Source organism: Pelophylax lessonae (genome assembly GCF_965119305.1).
Source record: "Pelophylax lessonae genome assembly, chromosome: 13".
NCBI classification, from domain to species: Eukaryota; Metazoa; Chordata; class Amphibia; order Anura; family Ranidae; genus Pelophylax; species Pelophylax lessonae.
Genome location: NC_138780.1, coordinates 143,771,406 through 143,787,162, shown reverse-complemented (window position 1 = coordinate 143,787,162; position 15,757 = coordinate 143,771,406). Strand labels below are relative to the sequence as shown.

General features: G+C 41.7%; 1 protein-coding gene across 1 annotated transcript in view; it reads left to right on the top strand.

The window, feature by feature from the left end:
• Nucleotides 1-15,757, top strand: part of RTN1 (reticulon 1) — a 299,713-nt gene that overhangs the window by 156,112 nt on the left and 127,844 nt on the right. Inside the window, exon 3 of the mRNA XM_082242924.1 lies at nt 5,935-6,711. Within this exon, the coding sequence (XP_082099050.1) occupies nt 5,935-6,711 (777 nt within the window). The remainder of the gene's footprint in view (nt 1-5,934; nt 6,712-15,757) is intronic.

Below are 15,757 nucleotides of genomic sequence, written 5' to 3'. Positions count from 1 at the left end.
CATCCTTAAAAAGAAAGAACGCATCGGTGAGCTCAGCAACCCCACAAGACCCCGGAAGACCACGGAAAACCACTGTGGTGGATGACCAAATAATTATTTCCCTGGTGAAGAAAACACCCTTCACAACAGTTGGACAGATCAAGAACACTCTCCAGGAGGTAGGTGTATGTGTGTCAAAGTCAACAATCAAGAGAAGACTTCACCAGAGTAAATAAACCATTGGTGAGCCTCAAAAACAGGAAGGCCAGATTAGAGTTTGCCAAACAACATCTAAAAAAGCATTTACAGTTCTGGAACAACATCCTATGGACAGATGAGACCAAGATCAACTTGTACCAGAGTGATGGGAAGAGAAGAGTATGGAGAAGGAAAGGAACTGCTCATGATCCTAAGCATACCACCTCATCAGTGAAGCATGGTGGTGGTAGTGTCATGGTGTGGGCATGTATGGCTGCCAATGGAATGCTGACAAAAGCAGCAGGATGAATTCTGAAGTGTTTCGGGCAATATTATCTGCTCATATTCAGCCAAATGCTTCAGAACTCATTGGACAGCACTTCACAGTGCAGATGGACAATGACCCGAAGCATACTGCAAAAGCAACCAAAGAGTTTTTTAAGGGAAAGAAGTGGAATGTTATGCAACGGCCAAGTCAATCACCTGACCTGAATCCAATTGAGCATGCATTTCACTTGCTGAAGACAAAACTGAAGGGAAAATGCCCCAAGAACAAGCAGGAACTGAAAACAGTTGCAGTAGAGGCCTGGCAGAGCATCGCCAGGGATGAAACCCAGCTTCTGGTGATGTCTATGCGTTTCAGACTTCTGGCTGTAATTGACTGCAAAGGATTAAAAAGTGAAAGTTTGATTTATGATTGTTAATGTGTCCCATTACTTTTGGTCCCTTAAAAAGTGTGAGGCACATTTACAAACTGTTGTAATTCCTACACCGTTCACCTGATTTGGATGTAAATACCCTCAAATTAAAGCTGAAAGTTTGCAGTTAAAGCACATCTTGTTTGTTTCACTTAAAATCCATTGTGGTGGTGTATAGAGCCAAAAAGATTAGAATTGTGTCGATGTCCTAATATTTATGGACCTGACTGTATCTGTAGGGGAAGACCATGCTGGCTATTATACATTTCTGTAAAGTAAGCCAACTCCAGCAGCTCTCTCCGCAGCCTTCTTTCTCCTACACTATCCATGTACAGGATGGAGGCAGGCAGGTGACCAGGTTGTAATGCATAAAGAGAGTCATTTTCTGTGTGATGATGAAGTTCCAAAGTATAGGATTCAACCCACGCAGTATTCACACACAAGAAGTGCTGTAGAGGTCTTCCACCAAGAGCAAAGAACACACTGACCCTTACCCTCAGTAGTGGACCACTCTATACAATGGTCAAACACGCTCAACTAACCCAGCTCCAAGCCATTGGGTCCACAGGATCACCAGATGTCTGTAGGGATGGAAAAGAAGCTCAGATCATGCAGGGTTTGGAGATAGATAAAGAACAATTCATTGTTCACCTGAAAAAAAGAAAATGAGTGCAGCCACCACAATCTTGGGTTTGGGCACACGTTAAGGCTCCTTTCACACGGCCGCTCCGTGTGAAAGGTCCGCTGCGGGACTTTTTTTTTTTTTTTCCACGGAGCGGATGACATTTCTGTAATCCGCTCCGTGTGCCCGCATATCATCCTATCCGTTTAGGGATGATATGCGGACATAATGTAAGTATATGGCACTGCGGATGTCAGCGGATGACACCGCTGACATCCGATTTTCCTTCCTTTCCGTTTTTTACACGGAAGGAAAAATGGGGTTCTGTTCCATTCGTAAAAACGGAACAGAACTGAAAGGAGGAAAATTGGGTGTCAGCGGATGGTATTCCGCTGACACCCGCAGTGCCATTCACTTACATTATGTCCGCAAATCATCCGCAAACGGATGGGATGATTTGCGGACACACGGAGCGGCCGTGTGAAAGGACCCAAAATCTTTTTTTTTTTTTTTTTTATTTAAATTATTCTCTCTTTATTATTTTAAAATTATCAACATAGAAAACTAATTACATACTCCCTTTCCTTATCTCAATACATATTTACAGAAAAAAACTCCTCTCATTCGCATGCATTTGAATATTCTACAATTCTCTACAATTCTCACATCTTCCCTAATGCTACCGAGACACTACTCCTGGGACTTTTAACTCCTAACTTTTCACCCTATAAGGTTGATTGATATAACCATTTCAGGTTCATTATCTACTCCGCTCCCAAATAATATAGGTCTCTCCCTTTCTAGAATATTAATGACATTCGGGTAACAAAGTCACTATCTGGTACCCCTTTATATAAATCCTTCATAACCACAAAGCCCCCACAAAATATCCTCATCCCCATCACAAACATATCTACCACTTTTAATAGACCACACATATTCTCCTAATTTTCACTTATCAAATCCACATATGTTTATGACTTTAAAGCCAATTATAGATGGTTTGAATAAAGTCCGGTTCAGCAAGAACCAGCCGAGATTTGAACCATGTATAGGCAGGCTCAATGTACCCTTGCTGATCTATCGATCAACTTGGGTACAACCAGCCTGTCGGAATTTACATGTGATTATTGTCAGAGGTTGTTAAAGCCGCTAGCAATAATCACTCAATTGGGTAGCTTTTCTCACCCTCCAATGGTTCTGTCGGAGGAATTTAGTGTTGATGGGAGAATTAAGCGATTTTCTTTCTTGCAACCTCTGATTGCAGGAAAGAAATTTGCTCCATCTATGACCGGCATAAGTCTTTTGCTGTATTGTTTCAGTAACAGCAAATGTGTACATTCTGTAATCTGACAGCAGGGCTGGCCATAGATGCCGCTTTTTGTTTTTTTTGATCATCAGCCAGAGTGCTGGTTGTAGAAAAAACTAACAAGTCTTTCCCACTGTGCTATTGTATTCTGACAGCAGGACTTCTCTGTGGTCAGAATACACCGATCAGCAGCTTCAGCCGATTGACTGTAGACACTGATTGACAAGCATCTTCCAACAGTCATGTTTGATAGAAGTTATTCATTAGATCATCTTCTGTCTAGCAAGAATGGCAATACATAGATTGAAATTTCGATCATCTTTGAGCAGCTTAAAGTCGGCCATACATGGATTTGAATTCCGTGGATTCAGCAGGGCCGAATTTCAATCCTTGTCTGGGCAGGCTGATTATACCCAGGTCGATCCATCGATCAACTTGGGTACAATGAGCCTGTAGGATTTTTGGCATGCTATAGCTGCTAGCAGTAATCCTTGTGTCCGTGCCCCCTTCACCTACAGAACACAATAGCCCTGTGGGAGGCATTCCCCCATCAACACTGACTGTGTTGATAGGGGAATTGAGAGTTTTTTCTTTCTTTCTACCCATGGTGAAAGGAAAGAAAATTAAATCATCTATAGGCTGCCTAAAAGACAACCCAAACAGTAGATCTGTAAAAAGGGTGGCAATTGATTCAAACATGACTTAAGGCCAGCAGAGATTAACCTTTGGATAAAAGTTAGTCTTCATTTAATTCAAAAAGAGAGAACCCGCCCTCAACACACATTAATTAGAAATGGATGCCTACACCATAGATATCTGTGTTGTATATTGTATACTTTGGCAAACCAAGTTGTTATCTAATAAGTTTGCATTCGAGTCATGTTCTTAATTCTTTTGTCTTGCGCTTACTGTCATTAATGGGATCAGCTCCAAAAGAGATATAATACCCTTGTGCACAGCTATGCATCAATGCTGTCTAAAGCAAACATGCTCAAAATGATTACAATGACTAGTCAATTTTCAGTAATGCAATCACAGTACAGCTAGCTTATCTGTCAATATAACTGCCACAATCTAATAGAGTCATCTCATACATTATTATTAGCCAGCTTCTCAAGAAAGAAGTAGTTGGTACTGAAGTAATTTGGGTATGAAACACACACCAAGATCATGACATAAACAGCATCTAAGAATATGGATAAATACTGCAACACAACCTAAGCTTGTTATCACATATGTATTTTGAACATTAACAGGGATGCCAATGAGCCCATTGACATTATTACATGCAGTACTGAGTGTGTTACCATACATTGCAGTAGATATGCATGTCGTGTAATGCAGAGCCATTCAGGCGGAATGGCACTCCAATGCACATGTTGGCATGCACATTGCATAATGTACAATAACATAAATGCGTTTTTACTTTTGGATGTTGTAGTAAGGGTTAAAGACTTGCAAGGTTATTTTTTGCTGTCAGTGCATCATTGGGGAAAATCCCTTTCACTTCTAGTCTCCGAGACACACAAAAAAGTAAGGGAAAATCTCCCAAATTGAGGGGATTTCCTCTCGTAGACAGTTGTCCCCAGGACAGATGGAAGATTTCCCTTCACCTCTTGTCCTGAGGACAATTCTAAAATGTTGGATTTCCACCTGCTTTCTTTATAAGGGACAGTGGTCACCACTACTGATAGGTTGATTCTCCCCAATGGGGTCCCAGACAATAGCACACATATGACAGAAGGTCTGACCTTTCAATCCAAAACTAAATAATAATAATAACTGCCTGGAGACCTGCTTTAAGTGGCCTTGCCAAAGCCCAGGAACATCTGGTGTACTATAGTCCGCAGTACTTTTGTATGAGTCATGAAGGTTATTTCGCAAAGTTACTCATAACTTCATTTGTTTCTTTGGATTGAGTGAAAAAGGGTTAGAACCACCTTTGAAGTTATAAATACTTACAATCAATAAGAACACAAACAAATGTCCAAGTGTTCAAGGTTTTTAATGACTATAAAAATAAATATACATATAAAATATAATAATAATAATAATAATATTCTTTGACTTTGATACTCATTTTTTACTTCTATATTCATTCAAATATTCATGACCTTTTACTTTTAGATTTATGACCTTTGTTTTTGTCCTTGTTTTGTAGCCTTGATAAAGGGTGTGTTTGACCCCTGAACCCCCTTTTTTTCTGATATGAATTAATTGTACTGTTGAAAACCTTGGGCTCTTGGACATTTGGACTCTGGATCCTTTCCCGTTTCTTGAGGGCGAGTTTGAGAGATTTTTCCTCACTTCCAACTGTCACTACAAATAAAAGTGGGAAATTTATATTGAGTTCCTTTGTTTTTCCCCTTTTTCTCCACACTTGTTTTTGGGTGTTGGATTTTTCCCATGGTATGGCACCTGATACACAACTGACAGAAGCTCATATTATATGACAGAATACTTACCTGGATCACTCATGATTTTGGTGTATCGTCTTGGTGGAGGGCTTCTGGTTCTTACGGCCCTAGGCCCAAGTGTTGAGCAGACTGGCTCCTGCCTTTGCCGCCTGCCTTTGCCCTCCCGGACCCATCAACTTCATTTGTGTATCGGCCATGTGTTTACTTAGTACCTGCCATATTGGCTCAGGTCTGACCCTTAAAGGGCCTTGTACCTCTGCCTTTGTTTGAAATGACTCTCTTGTAAACGCTTGATATTGTCAGCTGTGTATAATCTTTGATGCACTCGTTTTGTGGATTCTGATGTTTCTATATCATGTCAATTTTATGGAAATTCTCTTTACAAATAAAGATTACTTAAAAAAAAAAAAAAAAAAAGTGGGAAATCCCATCATTGACATTTGTCAAAAGAACGGGAATGGAAAAGTTATCTCCCAACAAGGACACCTGTCCTGGTTATATCACTTCCGATGGGGACTCAGGCAACAGAAAAATGTATCAGAGGTTCTTATCCATATGCACTTTAGGTCAAATCAGGTCGGTGAGTGAAATAGGGCAATGATACTGTAAACAGCGAATAAATTGTATCCCCCCCCCCCCCGCCTAATTATGCAAGTCTCTGAGGAGCTGCTTTCTCTGACTATACTTTTTTTTGTTTTTGTTTGCATCCAGATGGATATACAGAACCATCTGGCTCGGAGAAACAGAGTAAATTCCGCATATCTGAGGAAGAACTTATCAGTGCCATGAAAGCAAAAGATACAGCAAAAGGCTTTTCCTATGAAACAACTGAAGAACAGAAAGCTCATAGTGTTTACTCTGAAAAAAAGGATCATAAGAGCATGCCGGGGCTACCAGCTGTCCCCTCTTCGACAGATAACGAGGCTTCGAGCGTGGAATCTGGTGACTCTGAAATAGAGCTTGTTTCCGAAGATCAGCTGGCAGGAGAAGAGGCCATGCAATCTGCTTACATGACATTCAGTCACATTGGTGGCCCACCACCCTCACCTGCCTCCCCATCCATACAATACAGTATACTGAGGGAGGAACGTGAAGCTGAACTGGACAGTGAGCTCATTATTGAGTCATGTGATGGATCTTCCGCTTCTGAAGAAAGCCCAAAGAGAGACCAAGACTCTCCTTTGATGAGACCCATGATGGACATTATCGAAGAAGAAAATGGTTCAAGAACTGAAAGCTTTGATGCCTCAGACTTCGACTCTTGTAGCTCCACAGAGAGGAAGCTAAACATGGAGAATCTGGCAGAATCAGCTGCTTACATAAAGGGCTGTTATACTGCAGAAGGACGGGCAGATCTGCTAATGATCAAGAAAGATGAAACCTTACACCAGAGAAAAGGTACCGAAGCACCGACCTGCCCAAGTAGAGCATCCGGGAGGTTGGTCACAGAGATGGCATCCTCAATGACGTTGCTAAGCAGGAAGAAAGGTAATTACATTTTATATAAATAATTTCTGTGTAACTGTAATTTAAATAGTGGTAATATTGCATGTAGCAACCAATAAGAATCCAGATGTTATTTTTATTACAAGGTTAGAAAAATGATTGTCTGCCACACGCAACTAATCACTTTTGATTTTACTATATATAATGCATGGCCATAGATTCATTTGATTTCTGTGGTCCAATGGTACTATATACATTGATAACAGTCACCATGTTTGACTAGAGGTTCTATTAGACAATGTATGACTGGTTCATTACCCTGCTGGCCAGTCTGTCCTGATTGCTGTTGTTCCCCCTGATAAGTCAGCACCAACCTGATAAAGAAACAGTCATGTACTGGATATGGCTTTATTGGGGTTCACAAAGCTTGAACAGTCCCTAAGATGCTGAAAATGTAAGCACGCCCTGTGTGTATGTGGCTCTGCCACCCCATATAAAAGTCTTGCAGAAAACACATTAAACCTTGCATCCCTTGCTTTCTAAGGAATGTTAATCTTCACTTTAGCCACTAAATGGTGCTTTGCGTTTGCATATGTGCTCTTTAGAACTAATAGGAAAAATATACATTTTTAAGATGCCTAAATGCTGCAAACCACATAACCCACTTCCCTCTTTAACCTAGAGTAGGGGTCTCCAAACCTTTTAAACAAAGGGCCAATTTACTGTCCTTTAGATTTTAGGGGGGCCAGATTGTGGTCAGTGGGGGTGGAAAATGCCCCAGGGCCCCAGTGAGAATAAACATGGCCTCAAGGTTGGTGGGAGGTGGGATAGTGTCCCATCATTGGTTTTTGTGGGAGGAATAGTGCCCCATTGTTGGTTTCAGTGGGAGGATTTGTGTCCCATTGTTGGTGTCTGGGACAGTATTAGTGCCCCATTGTTGGTGCCCCGTGAGAGGAATAGTGCCCAATCATTGATATCAGTGGAAGAAATAGTGCCCCATTGTTGGTGTTGGCAACAGGAATTATGCCCCACTGTTGGTGTCAGTGGGGGAAAATGGTGCCTCATATCATTGGGAGGAAAAGTGCCCTGTAGTTTCTGTTTGTGCAGAAACATGAGGCATGGCACTGCACAGGTTAATGCATGACCTCTGTCTATAGACCAACAACCTACACTTCCTGCGAAGAAACAACATATCCTGCAATTCCTAGGTCACTAAGCGAAGGGCTTATACAGGTGAGAGCTAATTAGTGATGACACAGACACAAGTAGGCAGAGCAATTAACATAGAGTTCACTGTTTAATGACATCACCAGTTCCACATTTATGATGCTACACAGAGGTAATGGCAAGGCATGCATTGGACGCTGTGTGATCCAGAACAAGAAGTTGCCTGTCCTTTTAGTGAATAGGCACAAGCTGGGTTAATGAATACATGAACATAGGGGAAACGAAACTGCAGCCCCAGCATTACAAGGTAAGGCAAACAAATGACGGAGAATATATACACCTATACCTAGCTTAAACAACAACAAATTTGAATGTGTACAAACGACAAAAATAAATTATTCTAGTAAGCAATGGCAGCCCCTCAGTTTTTCCCAATATTGTTTTTCATAATATATTAAATCATAATATCATTATTATTACTATTATATTTGTGCCTGCAGTGCTTCTGTATTACCTGGTTGAGCCTGCTAGTTCCCTTCTTCCTGGTAGTAAACTCGCCTCGCTTAACATGACAGCTGATCATACTAGCGTGGTCAGTTTACGTCCTCTTTCATCCCACTGTTTGATACGTGCCTATATCTTCCATCTTCTTAAGTGTAAAAACATGCCCCCCACCCATCCCTCTTCCTTTGATTGACTTCCAATCCTCCTCTTTTTGAATCAGCACTGCAATTGACTGGGGAAAGTGGGAGGTGACGTAACGCTGCCAGGTATGGATCCTTGGAAACAAGGACGTGCAGCAGCATTACGTCACTTCCTGCAATGACGTGTGGTCAACCCCCCCCCCCCCGCTCTGTACACGCCCACCCGCAGGTCCGTGAATTATTCTTGCATTAAGAGCGATCGCATGACCTGCAGTTTGTGAGCTGAATTATACACAACTGGCATGTTTGTTTACAAATATACATGGGGATTTACTAAAGGCATATATGTGCATACACAAAAAATGTGGATTTGATAAATGAACTTCACAACTACTTTAATGTAGTACTAAAGGCTAAGCATATTTGACTGTATAGTATTTACAGCATTAGGTAAAAAAATTTTGCACTGTCACCGGGTCACTTGATGGATGATCATCATCATTCCTTAAGACTTCCAGCTTGTAGAGGAGAGGTGAGGTTAAAGTCTAGTACACACGGGCCGAATGTCAAGCAGCATCGGCCGGTTCAATAGAAACCGGCGGACATTCGGCCCGTGTGTACAGCAGCCAGTCTGACAGAAGCCGGACGTTCGGTTGGCTTTTGTCGAAGGGTCATGACCGAAAAAGGTCTGCCGACCAGCTTCCGTTCAGCACTCCAATAGCTGAGAGTGCTGACTGGAGTGTTCTGGCGAAGGGGGTCGTTCCCCTGTCAGAACACAATAGCACAGCAGGGGAGATCACCGTAATAACATTGGATTGTTAGTACAGTAGCTCCGACTGGATCTGTTAATAGTAGTAGTGTGTACGAGGCTTGAAGTCTTATTAAACCCATGAATATAACAGTAGCGCATCCTCACCCCCGCAGTACCTACAACCTATAAATGTGTTTTTTTTCATTAAAATACTTTAGATGATCGTTATACAGTGGTCACATGATATAATGCTGTGTCAGCCCAAGTGCTGAATGTTCCTGTAGGAGGAGATTTCACTCTCCTCTGACAGGTTTTCTGACTTCACGCAGCATTCAAGCAGCAGCAGCCATTGGCTCTTGCTGCTGTCAATCAAATGCAGTGAAGAGAAGGTGGGAGGCAGGCCTAAGTCCCACTGTGTAAGTTGATGGAGCGAGGCTCCATAGACACACAGCGAGCACGCACCGTTTGTCCCCATGGCAAACGGCTTGCTATGGAGCTTGCTATGGGGACAGAAAAAAAGAGCAGGAGCCAAGGTCGCCACTGGGGACCCGAAAAGAGGAGGATCGGGGCCACTCTGTGCAATACCACTGCACAAAGCAGGTGAGTATAACATGCTTGTTATTTTAATAAAAAAAAAAATATATATATATATATATATATATATATATATATATATATGTCTGACTTTAGTAACAGGCTTCTACTGCTGTTTGTCAGAAGCTGGGAGGAGAGAGCGGGGAATGGCCTGCCAGGCGCTGTTTGTTTCAATGGATGCACACAGGGTGCGTGCACACATGGGTGTCTACGTAGCAGTCGGTTAGCTAATGGACCCCCTGCAAACAGGAGGGGGGCATCAGTTCAAAGACCAGCTTGGAAAATAAAAAAAATGAAACCTTTCTAAAGAAGCATACTATACACAAAATGTAAGTCTGGACTTCCATGAATGAAATAAAATATAAAAATAGGGTTTAGTGTGAATTTAGGTATATTACATATTATACATTTACATTTATACATGAATATCTTTTAAACCAGTTTATAACCACATGTTATCGTTTAGGCACAGTCACCATTTAGGTCATAGTTGTGTAAGTCAAAGAAGAATATACAGTAAAAAACTGTTGTAGAACACAATCACACAGAAAGCCAACTGTAATTGTAAGAGGCGAAAGTATACAGTGGAGAAAATAATTATTTGATTCCCTGCAGATTTTGTAAGTTTGTCCACTTACAAAAAAATGAAGGGTCTATAATGTTTTTCATAGGTGTATTTTAAATGATAGGGACAGAATATCAACCAAAAATCCAGAAAAAAACACATAAAACAAATTTTATAAATTAAGTTGCAGTTCAGTGAGTAAAATAAGTATTTGATCCCCATGCAAAACATGACTTGGTACTTGGTGGATAAACTCTTGTTGGCAAGCACAGAGGTACTGTAAGACCTTTCTTGTCGTTGGTGTCCAGGTTTGCACACATCTCCGGAGGGATTTTGGTCCCCTCTTCTTTACAGATTTTCTTTAAATCCTGAGGATTTCTTGGCTGTCTCTTGGCAACTCGAAGTTTCAGCTTCCTCCATAGATTTTCTATAAGATTAAGGTTTGTCTTCATTGTCAAGGTTTGGAGACTGACTCGCCCACTCCATGACCTTAATGTGCTTCTCCCTGAGCCACTCCTTTGTTGCCTTGGCGATATGTTTTGGGTCATTGTCATGCTGGAAGACCCATCCATGACCTATCTTCAGTGTTCTGGCGGAGGGAAGAAGGTTCTCATCTAAGATTTTATAATACATGGCCCTGTTCTATGGCCCCCTCAATGCGGCAAAGTCAGCCTTTACCTTTAGCAGAGAAACAGCCCCAAAGCATCTTGTTTCCACCTCTGTGCTTGACTGTAGGGATGATGTTCTTAGGGTCATAGTCATTTTTTTTCTTTCCCTCCAAACACAGCGAATTGAGTTAATGCCAAAGAGCTCAATTTTGGTCTCATCTGACCACAGCACTTTCTCCCAATCCTTCTCTGAATGATTTAGATGTTCATTGTCATGACTGTACATGTGCCTTCCTGAGGAGGGGGACTTGCTGTGTTTGGAGGAAGAAAAATGCTGAACACCATCCCTACAGTCAAGCACAGAGGTGGAAACATTCTGCTTTGGGGCTGTTTCTCTGCTAAAGGTACAGACTGACTTTCCTACAATAGACGGGCCATATATTGTAAAATCTTGGATGAGAACTTTCTTCCGCCAGCCAGGACACTAAAAATGGGTCATGAATGGGTCTTTTAGCATGGCAATGACCCAAAACATACCGCCAAAACAACAAAGGAGTGGCTCAAGAAGAAGCATATTAAGGTCATGGACTGGCCTAGTTAGTCCCCAGACCTTAATCCTATAGAAAATGTATGGAGGGAGCTGAAACGTTGAGTTACCAAGTGACAGCCAAGAAACCGTAAGGATTTAGAGGAGATCTGTAAAAAAATAGTGGATCAAAATCCCTCCTGAGATGTGTGCAAACCTGGTCACTAACTACAAGAAACATATTACCTCTGTGCTTGTCAACAAGGGTTTCTCCACCAAGTACTAAGTTATAGTTACATAGTTACATAGTTACATAGTTACATAGTTAGTGAGGTTGAAAAAAGACATCAGTCCATCCAGTTCAACCTATGATGTGTGTGTGTGTTTGCTGTTAACCGTACATTGTGTACCCCTGTATGTTGTGGTCTTTAAGGTGCCCATCTAATAGTTTTTTGAAACTATCAATGCTCCCTGCTGATACGACTGCTTGTGGAAGAGAATTCCACATCCTTACCGCTCTTACAGTGAAGAACCCCTTACGCATTTTAAGGTTAAACCGCCTTTCCTCTAGTTTTAGTGAGTGGCCACGTGTCTTATTGTATCTCCTTTCTCTGAATAGTTTGTTCCTTATGCTAGGGTCGCCAGTACAGTATTTGTACATTGATATCATATCCCCCCTCAAACGTCTCTTCTCTAGAGAGAATAGGTTCAGTGCTTGTAGTCTTTCCTCATAGCTGATGTCCTCCATTCCCCTAATTATTTTTGTTGCCCTTCTCTGGACTCTTTCCAATTCCAGCACATCCTTCCTGAGAACCGGTGCCCAGAACTGGACAGCATACTCCAGATGTGGCCGGACCAGAGTCTTGTAGAGCGGGAGAATAATCTCTTTATTTCTGGAGTGAATCCCCTTTTTTATACATCCCAGTATTCATGTTTTGCTTGAAGATGAAATACTTATTTTACTCACTGAACTGCAACTTAATGTATAGTATTTGTTTTATGTGTTTTTTCTGGATTTTTGTTTGATATTCTGTCTCTATCATTTAAAATACATATCTGATAAAAATTATAGACCCTTCATTTCTTTGTAAATGGGCAAACTTACAAAATCTGCAGGGGATCAAAAAACTCTTTTCCTCACTGTACGTAGGACGCACACGCATATGTAAACAGTGTTCGCACCACACTTGTGCGATATCGCCGCAAATGTTAGAGCCAGAGCAAATATTCTAGGGCTAGACCTCCTCTGTAACTCTAAACAGGTAAGCTGTAAAACATTTTTAAAGCGTCGCCTATGGAGATTTTTAGGTACCGTACTTTGTCACAATTCCACAAGCGTGCACAATTTTTACATTTTAAAGCATGATATGTTGGGTATCTGTTTACTCGGTTACATATTCTTTCATATTTTCTTTTAATTAATTTAGGTGTACTTTTTCCCAAAAAAACACATTCGAAAAACCACTGCGCAAATTCTGTGTAAAGAAAAAAATTGCAATGATCCCCATTTTATTCCCTAGGGTCTCTGATAAAAAAAAATCATATTGTTTGGGGGGTTATAAGTAATTTTCTAGCAAAAATACTGATTTAAACTTGTTACAAAAAATGCCAGAAAAAGTTTGGTCTTCAAGTGGATAGTGTGTCCCCTTCCTGACTGCTTCGGTTCGCCCTGCTGACCCTTTGACACGGCAGGACACAAGAGATGACATAGGGATTGTCCTGGAGAAACCAAGGGAGCCAATGAGGGATACTCTATTCCACACACATTGAAACATGGAGTAGTACCAGCACACAGAGCTCTTCAAGAGAGCAAAGTTCCTGCAAACAGCAGTCACCAGACAGATAAGTATAAACTTGCTTATTTCAAAGGCTAATGCTCTTCTGAGTTTCTTCCCTGACAGGGTCACTTTAACAATCATTTGGGTTTATATTTAGTTGCCTTTATTTCACGCTACAGAAAAAAAACCTAGAAGGTGGTTGAATTCCCTGGTGCCAATATACATCTGTAACAATTATTAGGCCAGTTTCTTCCAGAGGTTGTTAAAGTTTCTTTGAGCTGTGGTTAATTGACCTCCCATTGATGGTGCCTGCATAGTCTCAGGACCGACACCACTTGTCAGAGCCAGCAGCATGATGTCAGTGATCTTTTTAATGGCCTGTAAGGGTAGCATTCTGACCTCTTCTGCAAGATGGGAATTTTTCCAATTGACCACCAATGTGAGAGGCATTCTTCTTGCTGACCCCATTGAATTGTTTTTTAATGGTTCTCTGAGACCTGAAAATTATATCAAAGGTTCACTTAGGATAAGAAGGTTGGAAAACCTGATCACGGCTATATAGGTCTACACAAAGATATTGGACATACAGTATATAGGATACATTATATCTGGGCAACCACAAAAGCTTTCTCAATGATTGCATTGATGGTGGAAACTAATTACAAAGCACTTTTTAGATAGTACATTGTTCCAAGTAGATTGGCACGCCCCTCAGCTGACTCCTCTGCATATTGCTATCATGATTGCCCTGAACTCGGAAACCTTCTTTCACGTTTGGTGGTCCTGCCCGACAGCCCAAAACTTTTAGCAGCAAGTGCACCAAAATCTCTGTACCCCCACACTGTATCCTCTTGAGGCCCTTCTGAACTGTAAGACTGAAGGACTTTTTAAATCATTATTTCACCCTATTACTCAGCTGACAAACAGGTTTTGGCATGAGCTTGGCTATCGCCACGCATCCCTATATCAGAGGATAAAACCAGAATGCACTGGATATTAGTTAATGAAAAGCTGTCAGCCTGACTGCAGACCACAATTTCTAAATTACAATAGGTCTGGAACCCCTGGATTACGACGTTCTCCCTAAGTAATTTTGATTGCAGGCCAGAGGCGTAACTAGAACCTTCAGGGCCCCGATGCAAGAAACCATGAAGGGCCCCCCGGACCCCTGGCCAGGGCCCTTCCTTTCAAGCCTGGGGCTCTTCCCACTGATCCTGGGGCCCTTTACTCTCCTTGCGGGACCCTTTGACAAGTTCTGCAGATGGTAGTTCTTCCTGCCCTCTTGGGGCCTCCCCACGGTGGTAGAATGCCAGGGCCCGGTCCCAAGTGTGACCTTTGTGATCCTGGAAGTTCCCCCGCTGGTGTCAGTAGTTTTTATTTTTTGGTATTTTAATTGTATTTTTTTTTATCATTTTATTTTATTTATTTTTTACAATGTCACTGACTATGACTCATCCCCTGCAGCAGCCGGCAAGAGAGGGAAGGAAGCACAGTGGGGTGTGGGAGGGGGGCAGCATAGTAGGAGGGGACCAGGGGAGCACACAGGGGCCCAGAGACAGCAGAACACAAGTGAACTGGATAGGAGTGGAACAGAGGAACAAATCTCCTCCATTTTCCTCCTGCAGCTACAGGAGGAAAAAGGAGGACAGTGATTTCTCTACATGCTGATCCCCCCCCCCTTCTCCTATGCAGGTGTACAGGGGAGCTGCACAGGCCCCCTGGAGCATTGGGCCCGGTTGCAATTGCAACCCCTGCAACCCCTGTAGTTACGCCCCTGTTGCAGGCTACTAGAACTATGAAACCACAATTCACAATGTTGCAGTTTTATTGGATTCTACATCCCCCTGGCCGACTCTTCCCCATACACCCTGATCCCCATTACTCTCCTTCTGCCTTCTTCCTCTCTTTTACACGCACCCCTTTAACTCTTCCTAATTCTCTAGCGTCCTTTCCTTCTCTTGTTTGATCCCCCAATCTACAAAGAACTTCTTTTGTATACATTGTGAAAATTCAATAAAAAGTATTGAACCAGGATACATTATGTATGTAAACTCTGTTCAGATTCTGTACCAGGACACCGTGCCTTTTTCCCCTAATTTTTTTAAGTAATTGTTTATTAAGAAGTTTTTCATACAAAGATAATAGCAAGGAAATACAGAGGAACATGGAAGCATGACACAAGTTGGCATGATAGCATTGTCAGTCATGTACGGATAGGATAAAACTAGGGTTGAACAGAAATATTTAGGAGAGTTAGAGTATGGTCAACCCAACATTCTCCTATACACACCGTTTACACAACATTTTTAATTACTCTGTCATCTTCCACAGGTATTCACCCCAGTTGGCTGTCACCATTTTACATTTCTAGCTAAATATTTTCTTTCTGTTTCTCTAGCTTTTTAATGTATGGGAGAACAGATGTTTTAATGAGTAGTAAAAGGCGTGCAGTGTT